The sequence below is a fragment of the Colossoma macropomum genome, unplaced genomic scaffold (assembly GCF_904425465.1).
Source record: "Colossoma macropomum unplaced genomic scaffold, Colossoma_macropomum, whole genome shotgun sequence".
Lineage (NCBI taxonomy): Eukaryota > Metazoa > Chordata > Actinopteri > Characiformes > Serrasalmidae > Colossoma > Colossoma macropomum.
Window position 1 is genome coordinate 56,693,139 of NW_023494792.1, and position 24,031 is coordinate 56,717,169.

Sequence of the window (24,031 nt, forward strand, 5' to 3'; positions counted from 1 at the left end):
CTCCTTTATTCTTAGGTAATTGTGAAAAAATAGAACACAAATGGATTAAATTACATATTTTAGTGGATATTCCATGATTGACAACATGTGGTTTGATGTTATGTAGCAGTTATTCTGTAAAATGCATTTTTCATTAAAAATGTCACTGGCGTTACTGTCTCTGGTGTTACTGTCTCTGGTGTTACCTTTCTTATGTGTAACACCAATGGCGATCAGTAACACCAGTGACTCCTGTGCATACATAAAAAAGTGGACGTTTCTGTAGAATGACCAAGAAAACCTGTCACTCTAGGCCTTCTGGAAGTCCTAGATACATCCAGACCAAAGTGTTTCATTCAGTTGTAACTGTAAAACTCTTATAACATATAAGTTAACATCTGTTATAAGCTTCAAATAGAATCATGGAATGTGTTTTATAAGCTTCAAATGTTCATGTTCATATGAATCGCTGTTGGCTTAGCGCTAGCATACTACTAGAATCCCATAGGGGTAGTAGCAGAAATTAGCACAGGTCACAGTCCGCCACTGGTGTGTACAATACAGCAACTAGCCAATCATTACACAAATCTGAAGAAACTCAAACATCAACCAAACAAAAACAGCTTGGAATTCCTCTCTCGACTTTTGTAATGAGGTTTTGGTGTACAGAATATAAATAATTTCTTTCCCATATTTTGATAAATACACATTTTTAGGACTGTATACTGTAGGAAAAGCTCTATACAATCTGCAATGCACCAAGCATTTTACTCACACTTGTCACCAGGCTAAAGCACTGCTGATACACGAACACACTGCAAACACACAAGATGAAGCTCCGGGCAGGAAATGCCCCTACGCACTGACCTTGAATCAGGTATATCGTTCTCACATTACCCGTGCCATGCTGATTCAAGACCTCTACCTAGGAGCACCTTCTTACAACACATGTTAAGCGAAGTCAAGCCAGAGATGGAATGAGAGAAACGAGGACAGGTAAAATGGACTTTAGCGGATGGGCCATTCTAGCAGGTGCAGATTGTGTCAAGCAGAGCAGGTGGTCTGATTGGTTGATCGGTTGATTGGCAGAGTCCAGTGGCCATGGGGCTTTTTCACAGACCAAAGTCAAAGGTCAGGTCAGACTTGCCCATCTTCTGTCGGTACACAGCATCAAACTTGTCGTTCATGGACACAGTGAAGATGTCCTTCCACAGGCCCACACGACCTGAAGCAACATACAGACGGAGAATTAACAAAAGAGGAGCCTTTACACTGAAATCAGCTGAGCCAACACATCACAGAAGTCTTATTAACCCTTAGAAGTTGCAGTTTTGGCTGGTAATATGATTTTAATATGACTGGTAACTTGTAGCTTATTGAAACAAGCATTGCAAAACTATTGAAAGGGAGGAAACTTTCCACTGTTACCACATTAGTGTTTGCCAGTAGAAAAAGAGACATCTTATTGTGATTTGAAGTGGATGTAAAGTTACTATAGGCTTATTTTCCTGAAAAAAAAAACATTGTTTACATTTTGGCTATGTTTCTGTTGTTGTTCGACGCTGAAATAAACAACAATAAGTCAGATGTTAGAATGTTAATAGAATGTATGTAATTCATGATGTAACTAACTACATAATTAATGATGTAATTATGTGATTACACTGAAATATTATAAGAAAATGACCAAAATTCTACACTTCTAAGGGATAAAGTGCTTTTTCATCTGAATAAATGCGAATCGGTCAGATTTATCAGAATAAAACTGAGGCCCTTAATCTATGGACCCACAGCCACTTTGATTTTTAGAACACATGCAACCACTACTGCTAGGAGTTTCTACCTCCTTGACACTCACCTTTTCTCTCCTACTCCCCCTCTCCCTTTCTCTCTTTCTCCATGCTCACTGTTTATCTAAGACCCTACAGCATGCTCATCACTTCTCACCATCAAGTCAAGCAAAGAATCCATGCACTGAAGGAAAAAAATCAATGAGACAAAAGGATCATGAAAAACACCAGAAAACAAACAGATTAAATGATAAAAACAATCAATGCAGAAAACAATGATAACAAGGAAGCAATAAAAGAAAAAAACATTAACAATAACATATAAAAATAATGTCAAATTTAAAATAACTCATATCAAACATATTAAAACCCCAGCCTGGCACAGCCATAGAGAAGTGTATTAATGCACATTGTAGTGTTGTATAATGTTGTAGTGCTGTTTTCTTTTCTGCAAGTGAACAAAGAAATAGTCTGCTTTTCTCTATGGTTCCTGACTGAGGCTTTAATAAACATAATGTTTTCAAAAGCACAAAATTAATTGGTGAGTCAAATCAAACAAGCATTACACTTTTTCACCAGGTGATGGCAGTGAAGCCAAAACGGACTCTATGCCAAAACATACTCCAGATTACATGCAAATACATACAGGACATATTCCAGCAAACACTCTCAGAAAAAAGGTAGTAAACTGTCACTGGGGCAGCACCCCTCCTATCACTGGGGTGCGACCCTCGAGGGCACATCTCAGTACCTTTAGTCAGGGAACATAACTGAACCATAATCCATTGAAATTATGTTTTCTAAGTTGTACTGACTCCACACACCCCGTCTCGTCTCCAGGCGTTTATTTTATTGTTCTGTTTTAAAACGTTCGGTTATGAAAAGGTACAAATATATAAAACTTATTTAAGGTACACAGTTGGACCTTAAAATCACTGTTGTACCTTTGAGGGCACATTTATATTGTTTGTACCTTGACAAACGAAAAATGTACCTGAACAGAACCTTTATTTCTAACAGTACAGGAGTTCAATTACTCAGTTCCTTGCCTTATATAACTACCATCTGAGATGAGTCATCAAATGCATACACTGTTAAAACTATAAGGCAACCAGCTGCTCAGCTTTACTCAGTTAACTCAAACTTCTTGGTTTACTAAGAAGTTCTGTTTCACTTTATTAGGATAGTCCACTATAGTCCCCTATAGATCATCTACAGATGTTCAAATAAACAAACTATCTATTGAAACTCAGTTGATTCTAAACAGTGGTGGGGTTAGGGTTAGGATTTGGACCAGAGTTAGGGCTAGGACTGGGGTGAGGGTTTGGGTTTAGGGGTTTTGGGTTGAGGTTAAGATTAGGATTAAAGCCAGGTTTAATTTATGGTCAATTTAGTAGATATTTAGTTGAATGTAACTTGAAAGTAAATTAAGTATCTTCAAAGTATCTAAAGTCTTTTTTGCTCAGATAAACAAAATTTTGGTGTACTTCAATTATGACCTTTTAAAATTTTTAAAGCATGTTAGTCAGTGTATTTGAGTGTACTGACTTGATTTTGTTTGATTTGTGGTTGTAGTGACGACAAACAAAAGCCATAATCTAAACAGCTCAGGTTCCCCACTGTGTTATTATTTTCACGTTACAATTCACATACTAGCACACTACACAGTATGCAGAAAATAGTGCATATACCATTAGAAGTGCACTCATTGGTGTAGTAGAAGTACAGATGTGTGTAGTGTGGGATGCGGCGTTAGATCAGGCAGTGAGGTGCGTTCAACAGCTCCAAAGGCTGATTATAGCTTTGCTGTGCTGCACATTAAGTGCTTGGTAACAGTTAAACATCTCCAAGCAGAAGTTTGAAGTATTTGTTGATTAAGGATCATTTATTGAGGTAAATTGATACATTTATTTTTGGAACGCCGATGTTAAATTCGTATTCACCAACTTTCGAAATTCATTCTACATTTAAGGCGCCTCAGTGTAACTGCAGCACCATTTAAGGTGGAACTGAAAATTCAAATAAGAAACTTACTTAAGCTTAATATGTATGTGTGAGTTTATTACTTAAGAGCTTTGGCAGCTTTAGTAGCCACTTTTTTTTAGTTTTTACTGGAATGTTCTGAACTCTGGAGATGTGCAGGCTATACAGATACAGTCCACCAATCTAACAAATCTTCTGGTAGGGTTTTCTGGAGATGCATCTAAAGCATCTACGTGTCTTTTAATCTCTTTAGTGGTCATTCCTGTCTGTTTTGCTTGGTTTTTATCCACTTGCAGGGTTGTAAATGCAGCAAAGATGATAAGACAAGCTCTATCAGAGCACAGTCAGAGTTACAGCTTGCCTCCAAAATGGTGACGTGGTCTTCTTAATGATGCAATCAGATACTATGAATTTCCACACTGAGGTTAGGACCAGAGCCCATTTTTGAGAAGCCTGGCCCCCCTAATTCCCCCGTTATATCAAAAACAGAACTGCACAACAGCAGAGGGTGCCCGCGAGCGAATCCTGAATGAATGGGTGTAAATGGAGCTCAACGGCTAAAAATGAAAAGTTAAAATAGTTTCTGATCACTTATACAGAACTTTCCTTTAATTTAAGAGAGCAGAGGGATGTGTTTCACTAAAAAAGCAAAGAAAAACTCACCTGTATGTTTCGTTCTTTCTGCAGCAAATGGGTTTTGGGCAGCAGGACATAAGCATTACTGCTACTGAGTGCTGAGTGGTTGGTGAGCGGAGCAGCTCATTGGCTGTTCGCGCTCACAGACGTCATGAACGTACATGAGGCACCGTTTTAAACTCCTGTAAATGGAGTTTAAAAGCTCTTAAAAATATAACAGCGGTGTTAAAATGTTTTGTGCTATTTGATGATATTCTTTTACATTAAAAAAACATTTATAAACTATGATTTTGCTCAAATGCTCCATCTTAACCCATTCATTTTGGACTCGCTCAGGAGCGCCCTCTAGCGTTTGAGAAACCTGGAAGACATTACAGAGTGGCAATTCTCCTCTCTACAAGTTTTTGGTTAGGACTCCCTCATCACATGGAAACCCCAAGTTGGGGGGTGACGAGGGCTGATAACCTCCTCCTCTCAGACTGCTGGCCACAGAAAACTGTTTGCACCAGGACTTGAACTAATGACCTCCTGATGGTCACTCAGCACTCAGACAGTTGGACTACTTGGAAGCCGCAAAACGTCACATATTCCAAGAAAGGAGAAAAAGATACATTTACTCAGAACAGCGTGACCTGCGTTCAACGTGAGGATTTTATTGTGTTATTAAATATTTTGATATGGTTTCTCACTTTTTAAAAGAAGATATAAAGCTTATATAGCTTTTGAGTAGCTGATCATCAGGGGATCATGAGTTTGAATCCTTGCAACACCACAGCCCTCTGTGGTCGAGAGTCTGAAAGGAAGAAGCACTCGTCCCTCACCCTCCCAGCCTGGGAGCATCTTGCAACAGAGTGGGTCCAAGCCTGTGTGTGTGAATTAGCAATGACCAAGTTGGGGGAGGGAGAAACTGAGTACTTAATCTGTATTGTTTACTCAAAAGTACTGAATATGTGAGTCAATAGAAGTTTACTGAGCTAAGAAGTTTGAGTGGCCTTTAAATTGAGTTAACTCAGAAAAGCTGTGCAGCTGGTTGCCATATCATTTGATATTGGCTATACTATTGACCATGTATGCAAAGGACTTTTTCTGTATCCAAAGAGCTGATCTACCCGCACACTTAACCAGGAGCTCAACCTTTCATTTAAACCTTTGTCCTGAAATCCTGGATTGTATTTGTATGTGAACGGCAGGGTGGATCAAGGTTAAGGGGCAGACGGCGTCCAGTCATTGTGAAATGAGTGGGGCCACATGCTGGTATGCACTGCAGGCATGCATCTCTGTCCCTTTGCTGAAAATAGATGCCACAATGTATATGATGGGAACTTGAATAAACAGAGCCAAAGGTTCTGGGTCACATCAGCTCCCAGAGCTCTCAGCAGTGTCGCAGTGTTCACAGAAAAGCCCAGCGGAACGAACCCAGCGCCCCCTGTTACAGCAACCTGCCAAACCCACACGCCTCTCAGTCTGACCACCATCAGCTGATCTTTCTGTTTCCGTTCATTCATTCTTTCTTTTTCTTTCTTCTTCATTCACTCATTAAATCAATAATTCTTTCTTTGTCTTTCTTTCTGTCTTTCTTTTTCCTTCTTTCTTCCCTCCTTCCTTCCTTTCTTTCTTTCTTTCTTTTTCCTTTTCTTCCTTCCTTCCTTCCTTTCTTTTTATCTTTCTTTCTTTCCTTTTTTTCTGTCTTTCTTTTTCCTTCGTTTTCGTTCTTTCTTTCTTTCTTTCTTTCTTTCTTTCTTTTTCTTTTTCCTTCTTTCCTTCTTTCTTTCTTTCTTTCTTTCTCTTTTTCTCTTTTTCTTTCTCTCTTTCTTTTTTCTTTCTTCTCCCTTTCTTTCTTTCTTTCTTTCTTTCTTTCTTTCTTTTTCCTTCTTTCTTGTTTTCTTTCTTTCTTTCTTTCTTTCTTTCTTTCTTTCTTTTTCCTTCTTTCTTTCTCTTTTTCCTTCTTTCTTTCTTTCTTTCTTTCTTTCTTTCTTTCAGTTACTCTGTTTCCTTTATTTTAAGATCTGTCTCTTTTTCTCTCTCTGACGCCTGGAGATGGGCAGCAGCCAATCAAACTCCCATTTTCCAATCTGCCAACATTCTCTTCTTTCTTTCCTTCTTTCTTTAACCTTTTTCTTTATTTCAATCTCTCTCATTTTGGTTCATTATCTCTGTCCCTCTTTCACTCCTGCAGATGGACAGTGATACCGCGATCAAACAAACCTACATTTTAGTTAGTCGACAGTCAACTCTCTCTCTCTCTCTCTCTCTCTCTCTCTCTCTCTCTTTGTCTCCCTTTCTTGCTTTAACTTTATCTCTATCTCTTTATCTCTGTCTCTGACCTCTGCAGATGGACAGTGACCAATCAAACCCAGGTTTTCCTGTCTGCCAGTAGTCAGTTCTTTCTTTGATTCACTTAATCATTCTTTATTTCTTTAACTCTCTTTCTCTCTTTCTCTCCTTCTCTCTCTCTCTCTCTCTCTCTCTCTTTCTCTCTCTCTCTCTCTCACCCCTGCAGATGGACAAAGCCTCTGAGTTGCAGCACTGCTCAATCAGCTGATTGCAGCTCTCCACCATGCTCTCCAGCTGAGCCTTATCACACGAGACACCCAGAAACCGCGCCAGCTGCTCCACCAGCGTGCCCAGGTCCTTCAGAGAGAGGTAGAGAGAGAGAGAGAGAGAGAGAGCATGAAACATAGACACAACAAGGCCTACACTGTAATTCTACACTAATTCTACATGTTTATTTGCATTTATTGCAATGATATATCATTGCTGTCCAAAAAAAAAAGGTTTCTCCAGTATGGTTACTTTACAGGAGAGGGAAAAACCTTCTTTATAAGTATAAGACAGCTGCTGAGCTCAAATTATGCAGAAAACTAAAACAAAAAAAATGGAAATACTTTTTTTTTGGACAGCAACAATATATATGTATATATATATTACAAGCAAATACAAATTTATTGCCAAGATAAATAGCTTTAAATAATGTGATTAGGAGCCTAGAACTTCTGCACAGTACCGTATATCCAACCCTAACCTTTCTTTGACCTTTCCATACTTCTATAACTTTCTGACCTTTGACCCACTCCATACATTGTGCACATTCTCACAGCAGTGAGACACACACTGCACAGTGTGTTCAGGAACAGCCTGTTCGCTCTGAGCTGTTTGTTCACATATAGGAACCACACGTTCTCCTGGAGCACATGACACTGCAGTATCACTTCTGTGCATGTGTGTAGATGTCAGCATTGGACTCTGTACTGTCTCACCATTTTTATCTTATAGATAAATATAAATAGACACAATGTTTGCTTAAATGTATGCTTTTTCTCATAAGCTATAACGCTATTCTCAAAAATAACAACTTTTAGAGCCTCTGCGCTTTAGAACATTTAGAGCATCCAGTTGAGACAGTCTGCATACTTCTCAGTCTATTCAGGCCATAAATTTGTGTGAGTAGTGCCTGTGAGTGTTTTACAGCCTCAGTGTATAGATTTATGGAAAGATGTATGCAGTGGTGGACAGTAACTAAGTAAATGTAATTCGTTGCTGTACTTAAGCAGTTTTTTTGTGTATCTGTACTTTACTGAAGTATTTCCATTTTGGGTGACTTTTTACTTTCACTCCACTACATTTCAAAGTCAAATATCTCACTTTTTACTCCACTACATTATGAGAAATCTGTCGTTCCTTTTGTCTTATGTGTGCATAATAATGTAACATGTCAAAACAAAAGAAGCACAAAGCAAGAACACCAATCACGGCACAGCGCACACTTTGTTTTGAGCTTGTTTTGACCTGTTGGACATGCCTACCCAGTGCAAGCATACGGTATAACAGCGTAAAAGTTTGGAAGTGTCTATTCCAAGAAGAAACTCCTGACTCTAACCTAACTTTGTGTAAATAGACCACAATATAGAAATATGTACACATATGCAGTTGTGACTGACGTGTCTTTTTTCTGAATTTATACAAACACTATTTCATTTTATAGTAAATTTGTTTTTGCTAGTTTATGTTTATGAACAGAGACCTACAGATGCAATATAGTAAAGAAAAAAACTCTTTTGTGAATCTGAATTTAAAGCAAGTTTTTATTAAACTTAAACTTGTAATTAAGTTGCAAATAAATCTTAAACTGAAACTTTGCTTGTTTGCAAAAAGTTATTTCAGAGCCACTCAGTTCTACCTGATGGAAACTGTTTGCCTTCAGTGTTTTGTGCTTATGATGATTTTAATAGACATCAGCGTCACTAATTAATGACATTCTATTAAAAGACTGGTTTACCAAGAGTGACACTGGAGTATTTTCACCTAAAATGAGTTAATGAAGCAAGTAATAGGACATTAGAGCCATAATTGATCTTTTAGTACTTTTACTTTCGATACTTAAGTACATTTGAAGGCAAATACTTTTGTACTTTTACTCAAGTGGAGGTCTAAAGGGAGGAACTTCTACTTTTACTGGAGTAATATTTTACCTTGGGTGTCTCTACTTTAACTCAAGTACATGATTTGTGTACTTCGTCCACCACTGGATGTATGTGATATGCTAATAAAACAGAAAGCAGTGATTAGCAAGCTGCGTTTTTGGGGTTATTTTGTTGGAATATGCAGGCATCAGTTTCACAATGAGCATATCGCTGCTGTCGGAAGAAAACCTTGTATCTCCAAAATGGTAACTTTACAGGAGAAGGAAAAAAACCTACTTTACTTTTAATGTAAGTCAATGGAACCAGACATTTTTCCGAGTCATTTTTGGTCATTTCTTTTAGTTCATTCATCATGAAATTTACACACAATGTAAAGGCCAACAGGCATTTTCAAATTATGTCAAAAAATTGAAAATATCAAAAATGGAGATACGAGGTTTTCTTCCGACAACAGCGATATATTCACGAAAACAACAATGAAGTTGATAAGCTAAAGCATTAAAAGCATTTCCTCGACTCAGCACGTGGATGTGCGTCACACCTGTGTTACACAAGTGGTAACTAGCATCAGAAGCCAAGTAGGTGACAGTGAGGAGTGAATCAAACGGAATCCACTCGCCCTCGACAGGTTAGCCTCAATGAGCTAACTGGCTAGCCATGCAAACTTTGCAATACAAAACCTTTTTTAAGAAGTTTGAGCATAACATACATAATGTGAGTGAGTAATTGATTTGTCTGGCTATAACCTTGGAGTACAGCCGTGCTGTAGTGCCTTTCTCTTTGTTCTTGTCAGCCATGTAGCCTTTAGCATGCTAACGAACCAGCTAGAAGAGTAAAGTGATGCAGTTGTATCAGTGCTCATGTATAACAGATGGAGTAGTTTGTTAGTCCTCCATTATTATCAGGCTTGAAAAGGGAAATGCATCAGGCTGCAATGATCTCTGGGCAAGTTCTGCTGCTGAAGATGGCAAAGGTGTTCACTTGATCCCTCGCTCTCTAATACCTCTCACTTAAGCTAATAAAGTGATGGAACGGCCCTTGAAATGGCACTGGGGATTCCCCCGAAAAATGATGAGGCCAAGTGGACGAGGGTTTATTAAAACAGGTATTAAAGCACGGGGCTTTTCTTTGAACACAGGTTAAAGTGGATTTGCAATGTTTACTTTCTGTTTTTTTTTTTGGCATTTCACTTACTATCCGAACTTTTTTTGGATTTGAGGTTTGTAGACAAAGTTTGAGCAGCCTTTGAGGCTTGTTGGTACCTTGTACATATCCTCGTATTTCAGGAAGAGGACATTTGAGTCCATGCGATGCTCCCAGAACTCCTGCACATGCTCAAACCAGGAGCCGTATCCCACTGCAGGTGCAGAAACAGAGAAAGAGCATGGTGAATATGGTGTTCCTTGCTGTGCTTGCACATTTGTTTCAAGCTAAATTTACACAGTCCATCAGTTTTTTCCACTGCATATTTATGAAAGTATGGCTCACTCACACTTGTCATTCATGAAGCGTCGGCAGAACTCCTGGAAGGTTCCACGGTAGCTCATGGTTCTTAAAGAACGGTGAAACTGGTAGTAGGAAACCACCAGGTCTTTGGGGTTCCTGGCCATGTAGATCACCTGAAACACATACACGCATACACACTAAGGCACTAGTACTGTGGTGACCAGTAGTATCTTCAGTTACATGCTATATGTGCATTAACCCTCCTATCTGATTATTAGATTTTTTATTTTCATGAAAAAAAATTCAATAATAGTAATAATATTAAAATAATATAAAAAAATTATAAAATAAAAAATAATAATACAGTTGACCGAAGGAAATTTAAGCTGTAGTGCAGATAGAGTGTGTATCCTCTGTGATGCCTACAGCTTGAAACATCTGTTCTTACCTTTTGTTTAATCATATCCTTAACCAATACTACATTGTGCAGAATTATGATTTGAATTAACTTCAAATCAACTTTGAAAACATTGTGCAATGAAAAGTAGGTAACAGTCTTGCTACAGTCCCATTTTGAAAAACTATTCTTTACATTTTTGCCATGTTTCTGTCATTTTCTGACACTGAAATAAATGGAAAAAAGACACAAGTGCAGATTCAGACCTGCTGATGCAGAATGTAAATGTAAAATGTGTATGTAATGTAAACTGAATGTACTATTATTTATTACTGTCAACCAACAATAATAACTCTACTTTTCAGGGCTAACCTACAAAAGCCAGAGCTCACCTTGCCCTCCCCGTTGTGCATGGCCGTGGGGAGGAAGCGATAGGGCAGGTGACTTTTGATCAGGCGAGGTGATGTCAGCTCCTGCAGCATCAAATAAAAAGCAAAACTGCAGCATTAGTTCAACACAGTTGACAAGTCAAGCTGACCTGGTTGACCTGCTGTTAATCAGTTGCTACAGTTGTGGAAAAGCCTTTTGGCCATTTAGTTACACATAATTCAAAAGCTCAACCCTGTGTTTATTATTAGATTTTACAATTTAAACACTCTACTTATATGATGTGTAGCATATCACTGCTGTCGGAACAAAACCTTGTATCTCCAAAATGGTAACTTTACAGGAGAAGTGAAAAACATATTTTACTTTCAATGTAAGTCAATGGAACCAGACATTTTTCCAAGTAATTTTGAAAAATGACCCTTCTCTTTTTTTAGCTCCATAATTCCAACTGTTATTTTCACAGTTCTGGTGCCAAAACTGAAATGGTCACTTTTTTTTTTTAAAAGTGATGCATCTTGGCTGCTGAAGTAAAACTCTTTAATGAACTGTTTTTGACTATAGGACACATGCACTAATCAAAGCCCAAAATCTTCATAAACATCCTTATCCCTATACAGCTGTGAAAAAATGGAGAAGTTCTGTTTTAATTCATTCATTCCCCAGGCCAAGAGACAGAATAGGAAGCTACAGAATGTTCTTTAAAAGACCACTTTCTGATTCTCCTTCACTTTACCGTTAAACTTTTATATGTCAGCAGTCAAGAGGACATGACATCATTACTTATTGAGTTATCAGTGAAAAGCAGTGGGTCATGAGGGTTTTGTTTAGTCAGCTCAGTTGCATCACTTCCATCTGAGAGCTGCAGTTATATAGCATAAGCATTCTTTCTATTAACATCTGCAGTATATCTTTACAAGTCACCTCTGAAAAACTGTCTTTCTTGCTTTTGCTCTCCTTCTTTTTTCATTTGATGTTTTCGAATTGAAAACAAAAGGCTGCTTCTTCTTACAGACCGTGACTAGACATTGCCGTTGGCTCTGTATATAAACTAGCCTTAATTTATTATTTAATAAATGGTGCGTTTCAACTAAGAATCATGTCTTTGTGGGCTTTTGTGGGCTTGTCTTTTCGGGATCCTTTCGAGGCCATTGAAATCATCCTAATCTGCCCCCCTTACAGCACCCCTACATGTGTGTGTATGAGTGTGTGTGTGAGTGTGTGTATAAACATACCTGGATAATATCTAATCCAGGCTGTGGGTACTCCAACACTGGAAGTTGCTCATCAATATTCATGAGTCCAATCTCATCTGGGTCCGCCCCCTGACTGACTAGATACACTACCTCCTGCAACAAACTCGTGCCTTTGTGAGCATAAATAAGAAAAAACAATAGCATATATTATGTATTTGTGTACATATACATTATATACATTATAGCAGTGTTTCTCAGCCCTGGTCCTAGATGCCCACTGACCTGCATGTTTTTGTGCTTTTCTGCTTTAACACAACCACTTTGACTTAATAATGGGCTGATTAGTTAGATCAGGTGGGCTAGGAGCTGGAAAAACACTGAAAAGTGCAGGGCAGTGGGCCTCCAGGACCAGGGTTGAGAAACAGTGCATTATAGTGTAAATGTAAGGAGGCTGTATGTAGACCATGAGCTAAAAATGCAAAGATTAACCTTCTTTTTATATTATTTCACTTATATTACCATATATTTTAGCTTAGCTTTTTGATCTAAATATTGAGGTTGCTCATAGCAGAGTTCGCCCTTCTTGACAGTTGACAAAGAGAGATATTCTGAGAAACGAATGTCTTTCATACTCCTTGGAAGACCAAAGGCCTGGAGATATGCGGTACAGGACATGCTGAAATATATTGACATTCACTTGGAAATGAGTTTGCATGGTTTAAAAATGAAATAAATTAAATCATTTTTGTCCTAAATCATAACAGGGACATGGCTATACTAAACACACTTAATATCGGATAAGTAATGACAGAGTCTTCATAAATTCACAAACAGTGCATTCAGATTCGGTCATACCAGAAATCCTCTTATGTTATTTTATTATTTACAGTGGTTATAGCAACCCGTCACAGCATAATACATTGCGTGTGTGTGGGGGGGGCTATGCATACTTTTTCCACGGCAAAAAATATGATTTCATAGAAGAAAATACTCATTCATTATACTGTCATGTGAAGAAGTTTAGACTGTTTAGATGTTTTTCAACATATTTGGAGATGCAGATATCAATAGATTTGATAGATTGCAGATTTGATACATAAAGGTGATATAATTTAACGAGTAATATTTTAGAACTAGCATTTATTTATTGGTCATCCTTTATATAAATCAGTAATGCAAAAAGTCAGTACATCTTTACATATATTACTACTTCAAATGTGTCAAATTGAAATCAGATGCACCTGATCAGGTGCTAATGATCAGAACACCATTAGAGAATATCTTGGAGGAACTTGTCTTAGATAAATCTCAGATATCTGGTCTGGTTTGCTGTTTGGTATTGGAGTGTGTGGTATCATCTTTGCTGTCTAAAAAGAACACCTGGCCAAGGCTAAAGCTTGCTAAAAAAATATCCAGACAGGGACCAGGGCTTCTGGAACAGTGTCAAAGATAGAGTTGTTTGGCTATAGTATCAACTGTAAAGCATGGTGGTGGAAGTGTTATGATTTGTTGCCTGCTTTGGGCTTCTTTGCTGCCTTAGGAGCCTGGCTAACTTGCAATCATAGAAATGGTTTTAAATAATGTACTTAGATGCCTAAGACTTGTTATGGCAGTCATGGGCCGGAGGTTAGGAAACCAGCCTTGTGACCGGAAGCTCGCCGGTTCGATCCCTTAAGCTGACAGTACATGACTGAAGTGCCCTTGAGCAAGGCACCTAACCCCCAACTGCTCCCTGGGCGCTGTGGATAGGGCTGCTCACGGCCCCCTAGTGTATGTGGTGTTTCACTGCACAGATGGGTTAAATGTGGAGGTGAAATTTCCCTGTTGTGGGACTAATAAGGGTCGCTTATTTTAAAATTATTAATCTTGAGTGGTTTTGTCCTTCAAAACACTATCACTGTACTATAAAATAAATAAACAGAATGAATAATACATATCATAAATACAAATAAGTATTAATATTGTAAAACATCACAAAAATATCATCTTTTATCTTTTAAGCTGCTTATCCTCCTGGGTTGTGGGGGGGTGCTGGAGCCTATCCAAGCGGTCATTGGGTGGAAGGCAGGAAACAGGCCGCCCGTCCATCACAGACAAAAATATCATGTTTTTAAAAAGTATTTGATATAATCTGGTTAGGAGAACACAGGTTTGGTTCTAGATTTCTCCTCGATGCCTCCAGTCATCACCTAGATTTCTTCAGTACGTATGTGTATTATAATATGTTTTAACATATATAACAAATGTGTAATATAGGTGGGACGTATGGGACACATCATGGCATTGTATAAAAACAGAAAGTGCATGTGTGTTTATGTGTGTTCATGAAAGTGGGAGCCAAAAAGAGATAAAGCGAGATCTATGTAGGCTCATAGGTTCATCGGTCAAACTTGTGACCTTTAACCTTTACTTTTTTTAGTCAATAAGCAGGCCATGTGGTATACATAGCTAAAACAGCAACAATCCAATATGCAGTAAAACTACAAAAGCCTGTAAAGTATAAAGGGACAAAACTTATAATAAACCCATTAAACATTATTAATTATTAACATCTCTTTATATAACCTCCTATCTTTGGGGAGAAAAACACCTTCTTCATCCTTATTGTGTGTTCTCATTGGCTGATATTCTAGACGTGGAAGACAGAATGAGCCAATAATGTGGGCTTTAGGCCAAAACACATGTGAACTCATACTCACATTCTCAGACACAAAGTCAAGCACCCAACAGAACCGTCACAAACAGAGCCATGCAACCACTCGAAAATACACATTACAAAGACTAGGAGGAGATTGCATGCAATGCCATTCCTAGAAAGTTTAATTCCTGGGTGTTCCTACTTAATGACAATCTTCCATGAAATAAAGCACAAACCTATTACTAAATCTTTATTGAGAAACGTTCCGCTCTACTTTGTAAAGCCCTCAAGAAACACCACAGTTTTGCAGATGTTCTCTGCCTCACTGACATTGCAATGAAGAACTGATTGTGCTGCAGTGCTCTTGTAAACATGCTTGTTGGCAAAAGTAAGAGAGTTTTAAGTGTTTGTTTTCGTGTATAGCCATCCTGTTTCAGTGACTCAGATACAAATGTTCAAATGTAAACAGTGGCACGTGAGTTCGATCCCCTTTCCCTTCATTCATTATACTGTCATGTGAAGAAGTTTAGACTGTTTAGATGTTTTTCAACATAGTTGGAGATGCAGATATCAATAGATTTGACACATAAAGGTGATATAATTTAACAAGTGATATTTTAGAACTAGTATTTATTTATTGGTCATCCTTTATATGATTCAGTAATGCAATTTTCCCATGTGGAAAAAGTCAGTACATCTTTACATATATTACTACTTCAAATGTGTCAAATTGAAATCAGATGCACCTGATCAGGTGCTAATGATCAGAACACCATTAGAGAATATCTTGGAGGAACTTGTCTTATTTAATCTCAGATATCTGGTCTGGTTTGCTGTTTGGTATTGGAGTGTGTGGTATCATCTTTGCTGTCTAAAATGAACACCAGGCCAAGGCTAAAGCTTGCTAAAAAATATCTAGACAGGGACCAGGACTTCTGGAACAATGTCAAAGATAGAGTTGTTTGGCTATAGTATCAACTGTAAAGCATGGTGGTGGAAGTGTTATGATTTGTTGCCTGCTTTGGGCTTCTTTGCTGACTAACTGGCAATCATAGAAATGGTTTTAAATAATGTACTTAGATCGTGTATAGCCATCCTGTTTCAGTGACTCAGATACGAATGTTCAAATGTAAACAGTGGCACGTGAGTTCGATCCCCTTTCCCTTCTCCGCTGACAGGCCATGAAATAACACATGTGCTTCACAATTCCTAAAAAACCTTGTTATGGTAGCTTTACAAAAGAACTTTATTGTACATTTCTATAACATGATTTTATCCTAAGTGATTTCTTTTGGTCCCTTCATTGTGAACTGTTCACATAAAGGCATTTTGTGTCAAAAAATAGTATAAAAAATAAAAACAGAAAAATTAGAGTCACAAGGTTTTATTCAGCTGTAATTCTCGAACACTGGTATCATCTGACTAACCAGCTTACAAGCAGTGGAGAAACTACACAACTTGAAATTACAACCTGACAGTTCACTTTTACATTTCATTGCAGAGCCATTTGTAAGAATATGACTATGCTAATACCACTAAATGGTACTGACTAGTGTGGTAATGATCTATTCTCTGCTCATATTGCAGATGTGTATTTTAAAGTGCTTGGTAACTCAGTAGTAAACACTTATATAATAGGTGACTCAGCAGAATTGGATTCCTAAAATCCATTTATTGAAAAAAGTTCCATCTTGACTACTTTTCAGACACTGTGAGGTGGTTTACAAGATTAAGCCTAGTCCTAGGCTTACAGTCAAGACTATAATGGAAAATCACCATTGCACTGACAGGAACAGGTTTAGCATAAGTATCAAGAACGGACATCCTCACCCCGACATATACACAATGTTTTTATGAAATGTCAGGACATGGGGTTATATATATGTCTCATATTTGCTATATATGTCATCTCTATCCAAAGAAAACAAGTATCTCCAAAATGTCAAAAGGATAAGTTGAAAACATGCTTTACTTTTAATGTAAGTTAATGTGAAGAGATTTTATTTCAAACAATTTTGGAGCATTTCTATCGGTCCATTCATCATTTTGGATAGTGATGATATGTAACTACCTGTAATGTCAGATGTCATAAAAAAGGCAGCTGATGATTGTGATGCAATTGTAAAATTGTCAATTGACAATTTTATGACTAGATCATATCAACTGACAGGCTTTGATGGATTGGAGATACAGAGGATTTCCCGAAAGCTTTGATGCTGCTTCATTTTTTCCCTAAATTTATTATGAATTTTCTTTTTACTTTATGCATTCATGTTCATCTGTGCATCTATTTTAAAGCCATTTACTGTTTACTAATTTTCATGATTTTCTTCAAAATATTACCTATAGTTTTTGTGATGTTTTACTATAAGCTGGCAGAGAAGGAATGCTATTTGTCTTTTCTGTTGAGAGTTTTCGGAAACTATGTTTTCTGCCATTTGCCATGTTTAAATTGGCAGGACTAAATTTGCCTCAGGTGACGTCATATCTACTCAAGTAACAATCAGAGTTAGCACTATGTATACGTCAGCTACTTATACCCCTTAAATTGATTGATCTCCCGCTGCGTCCCAGACAAAACCTCCAGCAAGACGGTTATTTAAGCTGTTCTAAATTCGTAAACAGTGCTTGTTATGAAAGTTTACACCACTATTTGTGTCGTAGCTAGATGCTGCTTCCTACTTGTGTTGCAGGATCCTACTCTAAGCGATTAACTTCACCTGCGAGAGTGTGATAGCTAGTGGCCCACCTTAACTGTAGGAATAAAATGATACATTAGCTTAGTATGACTTTAGCTCCCCCAACATCAAGGCTCACAGTGTTTTCCCACAGTTGTACTTTTTAGGCGCGTGAGTCACAAAAAGAAACTCTCCACAGTGTCCGCAGACATGAATCGTAATGGCAGCTTGTGTGTCCTCCGTTTTAGAAGCATGACCCAGCAGTTAGCTAGCAAGCTGTGAGTTCAGATTACAGACACGATATGTCTGTGATCTACCCATCATACGATGAAAGTTCTTGAAAGTTCTCATAAAGGACCATCAGACAGCTTGTTCTCCATTTTGCACTCACTTTTTACTCACAATTCAAAGACCAGCCAAGAAGAGCGAAGTGCTCTATTTTTCTGTGGGGGGGTGGCTCAAAAGTGTAGGACCACAGATGCCTGGTTGTTTATGTGACTTAGGAGACATCACTGTCAATCATTTTGCATTCTGATATGCCCACACAGTTAGGAGCAGATATAGCTTGAAATTTTCAGAGCATTTATCTACTATTAAATTGTATTAATGTATGTATATTTCTTGAATTTAACACTTTTTTTACTGCATATCTTTACTATTAAAACAAAAATGTAAACATTTGAAACCAGGGGCATGTTCAGTTGCAAAACATTATGCACTGGTTTGCTACGATTTCTGGGTTGAACACCGAAACGGTACAAAATGGTGTGTAATGGGCTTTGAGGTACGTATTCTCTTGTTTGATAGGTGTCAGAGGTGTTACCCAGTCAGCAGTCAGCAGTAACATGTATATAAACCTACTGTATTGAAAAGGCAGTGCCCACAACGGATCCTCTACAAAGGCAGCCGCTGCAGCTTGTTGTATGCAACAATTGAAGACGTTAGAAGACGTGCTCGTTGTAAGTATTGTATTGTGAGTGTTTTAATGGAATAAGCTATAAGGACACCAATAATGGCCTTCTCAGCTGCCATTTTCAATGCCTAACACAACAGAGTGTTCAGCGCACCACTGCTTCCATTTAAATAAACGCTTTGCCATGTTTTGTCGGGGCTGAACGCAGCCCTGGTTGACAGGGGCTTTAAGACCTAGAGGCTGATTTACTAAAGCCACTAGCATGACACATCCAGTATTTGCTAACCTGCTGTCTGCAGAGACATTATCCTCACTGAAATAAGCCAAGTTCTCTCTCATTTGCTGTCTGCCCTCACTGCCCTCCTCTTTATCTCTCCTCTCTGTCTGCCTCTGTCTCTGACTCCTCCGGATCAGGTTCAGGCTCAGCTGCGTCTGATCACTTTGAGAGTGTGCAGAGAGGCTCAGGGGAACCAGACTGCGTTCTTTCCTCTGTAATACTCATATTAAATGCGCAGGTGGTGGAAGAAGTGCTGAGAGCACTTTATAATGTATCTGCAGTTTCCTGTAGGCCTGTAAAACAGGAAGCGCATTATCAGCTGTGTCAGATCTTTGCTGTACGGCCTTGTGTCTATACTGTAAGATGTGAAAGGAGATGGAAAGGAACACCATTTTGTTTTTGCTGTTTGAAATCAGATCATATTTTAACCTGAGCTTTAATCTGGGTTTACATTTTGCTAATGTATCTGGATATACTTTCCATTTAAACTCTTCACTAAAATGCGCCCCCAGTTTGACCAGTGGAGACCTGTTTTTACTTTTTTGCGTAAATGTAAATTTTAGCTGACGATTAATTGCGGTGTCACCAAACATGAGTAAAATTTGGCTGGCAAAAAAGCCAGTTCACTCGAATGGGTAAGGATGCAGGGACGAGAGAAGGCGATTCTCTTCTGGTAGAGGTTAATTTTGCGTTCATCTAGTAGAACTTTAGGTGAATAGAAAACAAAGCGAAGAGCTGTGGTGTATTCTTTTTGAAAAACATGTGCTGCTCTCTAAACAATGTCTTTTTCGGGGAAGGCCTTGCTAATTTCAGCAAAATGATGTCAAACAACATTCTGCACATATTACAGCAGCATGGTTCCATAGTAAATAAGTCCAAATGCCTAGCTAGCAGTCCAGACCTGTCATCCATTGAAAACATTTGGCACATTATGAAATGAAAAATATAACAAAAGAGACCTGAACTGCTGAGCAGCTGAAATCCTCTATCAAGCAAGAGTGGGAAAACATTTCACTTTCAAAACGACAGCAGTGTCTCCTCAGTTCCCAAACACTTATGTAGTGTTGTCAAAAGAGGTGGTGATGCAACACAGTGGTAAACATGCCCCCGTCCCAACTGTTTTGTCTATTACTCTGCTTAACCACCAGTGGGCCGCCCGGAAAATGCTGAGCAAATCACCAGTGGCCTGCCAGCTTTGCCATCAGCGGGCCAACAGTGGTCCAATATCCTCTTGCTATCAGTGATTAGCAAATATCCAGTATGCTAACAATAGAGGATGTTATCTGCAGCACAGCACTCTGTTTGCAGTGATCACACAACATGTCGGGTTTTCCCTGCTGGAAAACCATCACAGGTCAGCATAGCTGGTCAGCAGAAAAACCTGCATAAGATTTGTGTTTTGGATGCTGGTATACTGGTCAATCAGTGTGACATGACCAGCATAGATTAGCATAAACCAGCTTAGGCCTGTGCTCTTTTTTAGCAGGGTTATCAGACATACAAATGCTATCTATGTAGATTAATTAATCTTCATGCTACACTACCAGAGCCCTCCGCAAGTAAAAAGTTGTCCGCACAGCTCTTCCCTGCTGAAAATCAATAGTGGTCCTTGTGTCCAATAGTCACTACTGGTGTTATCTGATGGGTTGATATTGCAGTGTAAAGGATTCTAATGGTTTAACAGGTGTTCTGTGATTGATTATACATGCATTTGATGGTTTCCTAAAAGGATCTAAAGGTGTCCTACAGGAAACTAGTGCCCAGTTAGCAAAATTTGTCTGGCTCACATTCTTTGTGGGCCACATTCTTGGTTTGTTCTGGCCCTGTACATGGCTGGGTCCTCAGCCTAGATCTGGCCCACACACTGTAAAGTGAGTAGAACTATAGGGTATGGCCCAAATGTGGTCCCAATCTGGCCCAACAATGGTCCACATGTTCACGCCAGAAATGTAGGCATGAGGCACAACGGTATGAAGCTGTCCAGGATCTGGCCCTATTCTGGCACGCATGCCTAACACCTACCCGGTAGTCAACCAACACTCACATAGAAAAGCCAGAATCGGCCTAAAACTGTCTGCTATCTGGGTGGTCTCTAATGGTAACCATGGTCTTTTTTTCAGCAGGGTTGGCTAGGAGTTTGTCAGGCTGCAAAGATTTCCCCAAAGCTCAACAGAAGGGGCAGATATTCAATGTGTGCTTTGGCACCCCCATAGAACTGGGCCTGTCTAGACCCACCCATTAGGATTGACTAGCATCCCCATTCTTGCACTAGCACTGGCTAATACAGGGGTGTCAAACTCAACCACTAAAAGGGCCATATTAAAAAACTTCTACAAATCTGTGGACCAGAGAACATCTGTGTTTTTATTTGATTGTTAAATAGCATTTTTTTATAACCTGAACTGGCCATTGTTTATTCAAAATACACCAAAACACCAACATCAAAATAAAGGCAGTTGTTGTGAACCTTGAAATATTTCTTGATGACCACTTGAGTTGTTCAAAATCAAAATATATATATATATATATATATATATATATATATATATATATATATATATATATAGGCTACAGTACACAACATTATGCACAATAAAAGAAGCTACACTGCATTATGCACTTTATGCTGCAGTGCATGTTGGGGGTTGTAGTGCAGCGCGTTGTGAAACAGGCTTATATTAATATTTGAAAATGATTTCATAGGCCAGATCAGATTATGCTACTTCTATCTGGCGTTGTGTTTGATACATGGGGCTAATAAGTCCTGCTAGCGCAGAGGGCGGGGTTTGTCGGAAAACGGGTAGGAAAGAAAAAAGAAAACCCGCCTCATTTCGACGATTGTCAACACAGCCTCTCTGCAGCAGGCCTAGCAAAGAGCTTTACATTTTCCTGTGCTGTTCTACACAGTAATCGACACATACACTCTTGTCTGCACGATAAATCTCAGAAAATAAACTTAATTTTGAACCAGAAAAGCTAATCATACATGCTTTGTCAAAGTTGAGTGACACAAATGACATTGTATGCAGGCCTAAACCTAATAAAGGTCCAAACAAGGATAATCCAGAGCTCCACAACAGTTTCCTCAACAAAATGTGGTTTTACTGATTGTGATTCACCACATTAATCTACAGGCAAAATGCATAGTGGTTACAGAAACAGGGATATATCAAATATTGCATGTGCTGCGTCAGAAAAAAGGCTTTAGTACGGTAAATAAGCCATAATAACAAATCCACAGCCCCTTCATCCCTCAGGCACGATGCATTTCATCTATACGTGATGCGTTTGTCATATTATGGCACGAGGAATGGGAGTAAAGCACGTTTTAACGACACGAGCCTACAGCGCGCACCCGCAGTGAAGAGTGACGTCGATGTATAGCTGAGATGAAAGACCTTCAACCCAATGAAGGTTTTTTTTACCTGATTTGGGGTAAGTAACGATCCATATGTCGCTACTTCTGAGGGAGAAGTTGGCGATCTCGTCCATCTTCCCCCTGCAGAAGGGAGGCAGGCGAACTCCATGATGCTCGAAGTATTTGCTCTCGTACTCTATCGGCGTGCTCGGTGTGTCCACCTCGCTTTCTGCCATCTTCAGAGAGAACGCAAACAAAAAAGTTTCGGGGATTTTTTTTCACTTGGAGGATAGAAAAAGAGGCATTTGATGTCAGGTAGTGTCGATGCTTTGGCGCAGACGTGCTGGTTTGCAGAGCGCCTGGACCGTCAGCCAATCACGTTGGTCCGTGATGATGTAATCGGTGGGGCTTCCACCAGCATCAGCAGCAGCAGCAGCAGCAGAAGCAGCGGGCGGATCCTCCTCACTGCCTCTGCCCTGTTAGGTAACACGGAGGCACCAGACTGTAGGAGGTGGCTGTTTACTGTTGAACGTTAAAGGGGGAATTCTGTGGAGTTCATTCTGTAAATAAAATAATAAATAATAATAATAAAATCCACAAGCAAAGTGTTAAGCAGCCAATCAAGAGGCTCTCAAGCCTATCAAAATTCCGCAATCTGGCGAATATATATATATATATATACACACACACACACACACACATATATATATATATATATATATATATATATATATATATATATATATATATATATATTTGGATATTTATCGCTGTTGTCGTAACAAAGCCTTGTATCACCAAATTAATAACTTTACATTGCTTGTTTTTTTTGCTCTGTTCACCATGAAACTTACACACAATATAAAGGGCAACAGGCATTTTCAAATTATGGCAAAAACTGAAAAACAATAAAAATGTAGATATGAGGTTTTGTTCTGACAGCAGTGATATTCTGCCAGTCTTTGCTTTAATTTTTTTCTATTTGCTGATTCTTCTAATATATTATTTTGCTTCTGACTTCTTAAAGCCCTACATAATACAGCTGTTAAGATGTGAACAAAGTCATTCAGAGTGGTTTGGTGTGAAAAGCTCCGTTCTAGAGTAGCATACCAAGTCAGAATTGTTCACAGTGGTGGTGATAGGAACCAGACGTCCAAAGAGTTCAGTGCTTTTAAGAGTTACCTTACAGATGAATTAGGTATATATAAATTGCCTGATGACTGAGACATTGCTTTATAATAGTTCTTAGAAGGTTTCGGCCTAAAACATATTTGTAAAATCCATTCATGGTGGAGAGATGCATGCAGGGTGTTGTAAGACAAAGTAGTCCTTTGAGATGTAAACAGACTAATTCAGAGTGGTTTAATGTGGTGTAATGTGGCACATTGTGGAGAAATTTGCAGGTTTCTTTACAGTGGTTGTGATAGGAACCCGGGTCATATATAGCGATTTTATTAACTATCCAAAACCACCAGTGGCTTCATGTTCTTTTATGTAATGTTGATGGTGGTAAAATAGTAATAAATCCAAAAAACGTAAGGATTTTCAGGTACTGTTTTTCTTACAACACACTGTGTGTATCTCTCTGCCCTCTTAGGCCAAAAGCGTGTCTCAAAACCATTGTAAAACAGTGTCTCAAACATCAGACAGTGTATTTGTAACCATTTACTGTAATAACTTGTGTGAGATAACGTTTACAAAGCCTGAAACACTTCAGACGTCTTGTTCCTGTGACTACTGTGAAGAACAGAGCATTTCATGCCAAACCACTCTAACACTGTTTACATCTTAACCTTTGAATTATGCAACTGATAAGATGTAAACAAGCGGAATTCCCTTTAAAGGGAATGGGTACAGATTGGTAAACTGGATTTGGACTGAACACTGCTCGTTTAGATGGATTAGGTTTCTACGTTGGAAGCAGAGTGTATG

At 38.7% G+C, this 24,031-nt stretch overlaps 1 protein-coding gene across 2 annotated transcripts; it reads right to left on the reverse strand.

Moving 5' to 3' along the window:
• Window positions 1-234: 234 nt before the first annotated feature.
• sult4a1 (sulfotransferase family 4A, member 1) lies at window positions 235-22,456 on the reverse strand. 2 transcript variants are annotated; one of them, XM_036577642.1, is made up of 7 exons: window positions 22,167-22,456; window positions 12,275-12,405; window positions 11,045-11,125; window positions 10,302-10,428; window positions 10,072-10,166; window positions 6,881-7,019; window positions 235-1,204 (listed from the first exon to the last, which is right to left on the reverse strand). In XM_036577642.1, the coding sequence occupies exons 1-7, from the start codon at window positions 22,333-22,335 to the stop codon at window positions 1,092-1,094; spliced, it is 855 nt and encodes a 284-aa protein (XP_036433535.1). In that variant the 5' UTR covers window positions 22,336-22,456; the 3' UTR covers window positions 235-1,091. The 2 variants fall into 2 exon arrangements, with proteins under 2 accessions (XP_036433535.1, XP_036433536.1); XM_036577643.1 differs by lacking the exon at window positions 235-1,204 and adding an exon at window positions 1,484-1,953.
• Between the last annotated feature and the right edge of the window lie 1,575 nt (window positions 22,457-24,031).